The following is a 1,086-nucleotide window of genomic DNA, read 5'->3' as shown; positions in this document are numbered from 1 at the left end:
TTTTCTGGTTGGTGTGTCAAGTATCCGCTCACCCCCACCCCGCGCTCTGTGGAAATATAACCGAGGGTTGTGCCTGTAGTCGCCACATTTTCTCTGAGTCGTAACTCTAGAAAGTAACTTAAAAATGAGTGGACGAGGGAAAACCGGTGGCAAAACCAGAGCTAAGGCAAAGACCCGCTCCTCCCGTGCCGGGCTTCAGTTCCCCGTCGGCCGTGTCCACAGGCTGCTGCGCAAAGGCAACTATGCCGAGCGTGTTGGAGCCGGTGCCCCCGTCTACCTGGCGGCCGTGCTGGAGTACCTGACCGCTGAGATCCTGGAGTTGGCTGGAAACGCTGCCCGCGACAACAAGAAGACTCGTATCATCCCCCGTCACCTGCAGCTGGCTGTCCGCAACGACGAGGAGCTCAACAAACTGCTGGGCGGAGTGACCATCGCTCAGGGCGGTGTGCTGCCCAACATCCAGGCTGTTCTTCTGCCCAAGAAGACCGAGAAGCCCGCCAAGTCCAAGTAAACCTGCTCACTGCTGGAAACGAAACAAAGGCTCTTTTAAGAGCCATCACACATTTAGCGAAGAGCTTTTTTTTTCTTGTTCGACAGACTAACACTTCTCATGACACCCAGCTATGTCCAGTACAATCTCACAAGCTATTATGTTCAAGTTACCTGCTTTAAAATGTCAATCTTCGTTTTTATACTACTTCTGGTTTATGAGCACTTACTGAGGTTATTGCTTGCTCTGTGGTCTCTATTGCAGAGTAAAAATGATTATTCCTTATATGTTTAGTTGCAAGAATTGGGTACACTAATACAGTAGTTTTGGGACAATGAGATGAAATGACATCAATAATGTGAATATGTAATTCAAATACACCAATTTTGGTAGCAGCAAACACACTGAGGATGGCAGAGGCTTATGGTGACATATCAGAGCTGCCTACCATGGCTTTCAGACCAGGGGTGTCAAACTCATTTTGGTCTGGGGGCTGCATACACACATACATACATACATACATACAAGCTCAAGGGGGCCGGAGCACAAAAATCACTGCAGAAATTTGAAAATATAAAAAAATATATATAGATGTG

General features: G+C 47.7%; 1 protein-coding gene across 1 annotated transcript; it reads left to right on the top strand.

The window, feature by feature from the left end:
• Positions 1-23: 23 nt before the first annotated feature.
• On the top strand, positions 24-557 carry LOC113744957 (histone H2A-like). The gene has a single exon (XM_027276230.1). It carries the CDS (start codon positions 125-127, stop codon positions 509-511), a length of 387 nt encoding a protein of 128 aa, XP_027132031.1. The 5' UTR covers positions 24-124; the 3' UTR covers positions 512-557.
• Positions 558-1,086: the final 529 nt, after the last annotated feature.

This window comes from Larimichthys crocea, unplaced genomic scaffold (assembly GCF_000972845.2).
Source record: "Larimichthys crocea isolate SSNF unplaced genomic scaffold, L_crocea_2.0 scaffold32910, whole genome shotgun sequence".
Taxonomy (NCBI): Eukaryota; Metazoa; Chordata; class Actinopteri; family Sciaenidae; genus Larimichthys; species Larimichthys crocea.
The sequence above is the reverse complement of the archived record's forward strand: the minus strand, read 5'-3'. Positions and strand labels throughout refer to the sequence as shown.

Coding starts and splice junctions, on each gene's coding strand:
- LOC113744957 (XM_027276230.1), top strand. CDS start 125: ATGAGTGGACGAGGGAAAACCGGTGGCAAAACCAGAGCTAAGGCAAAG.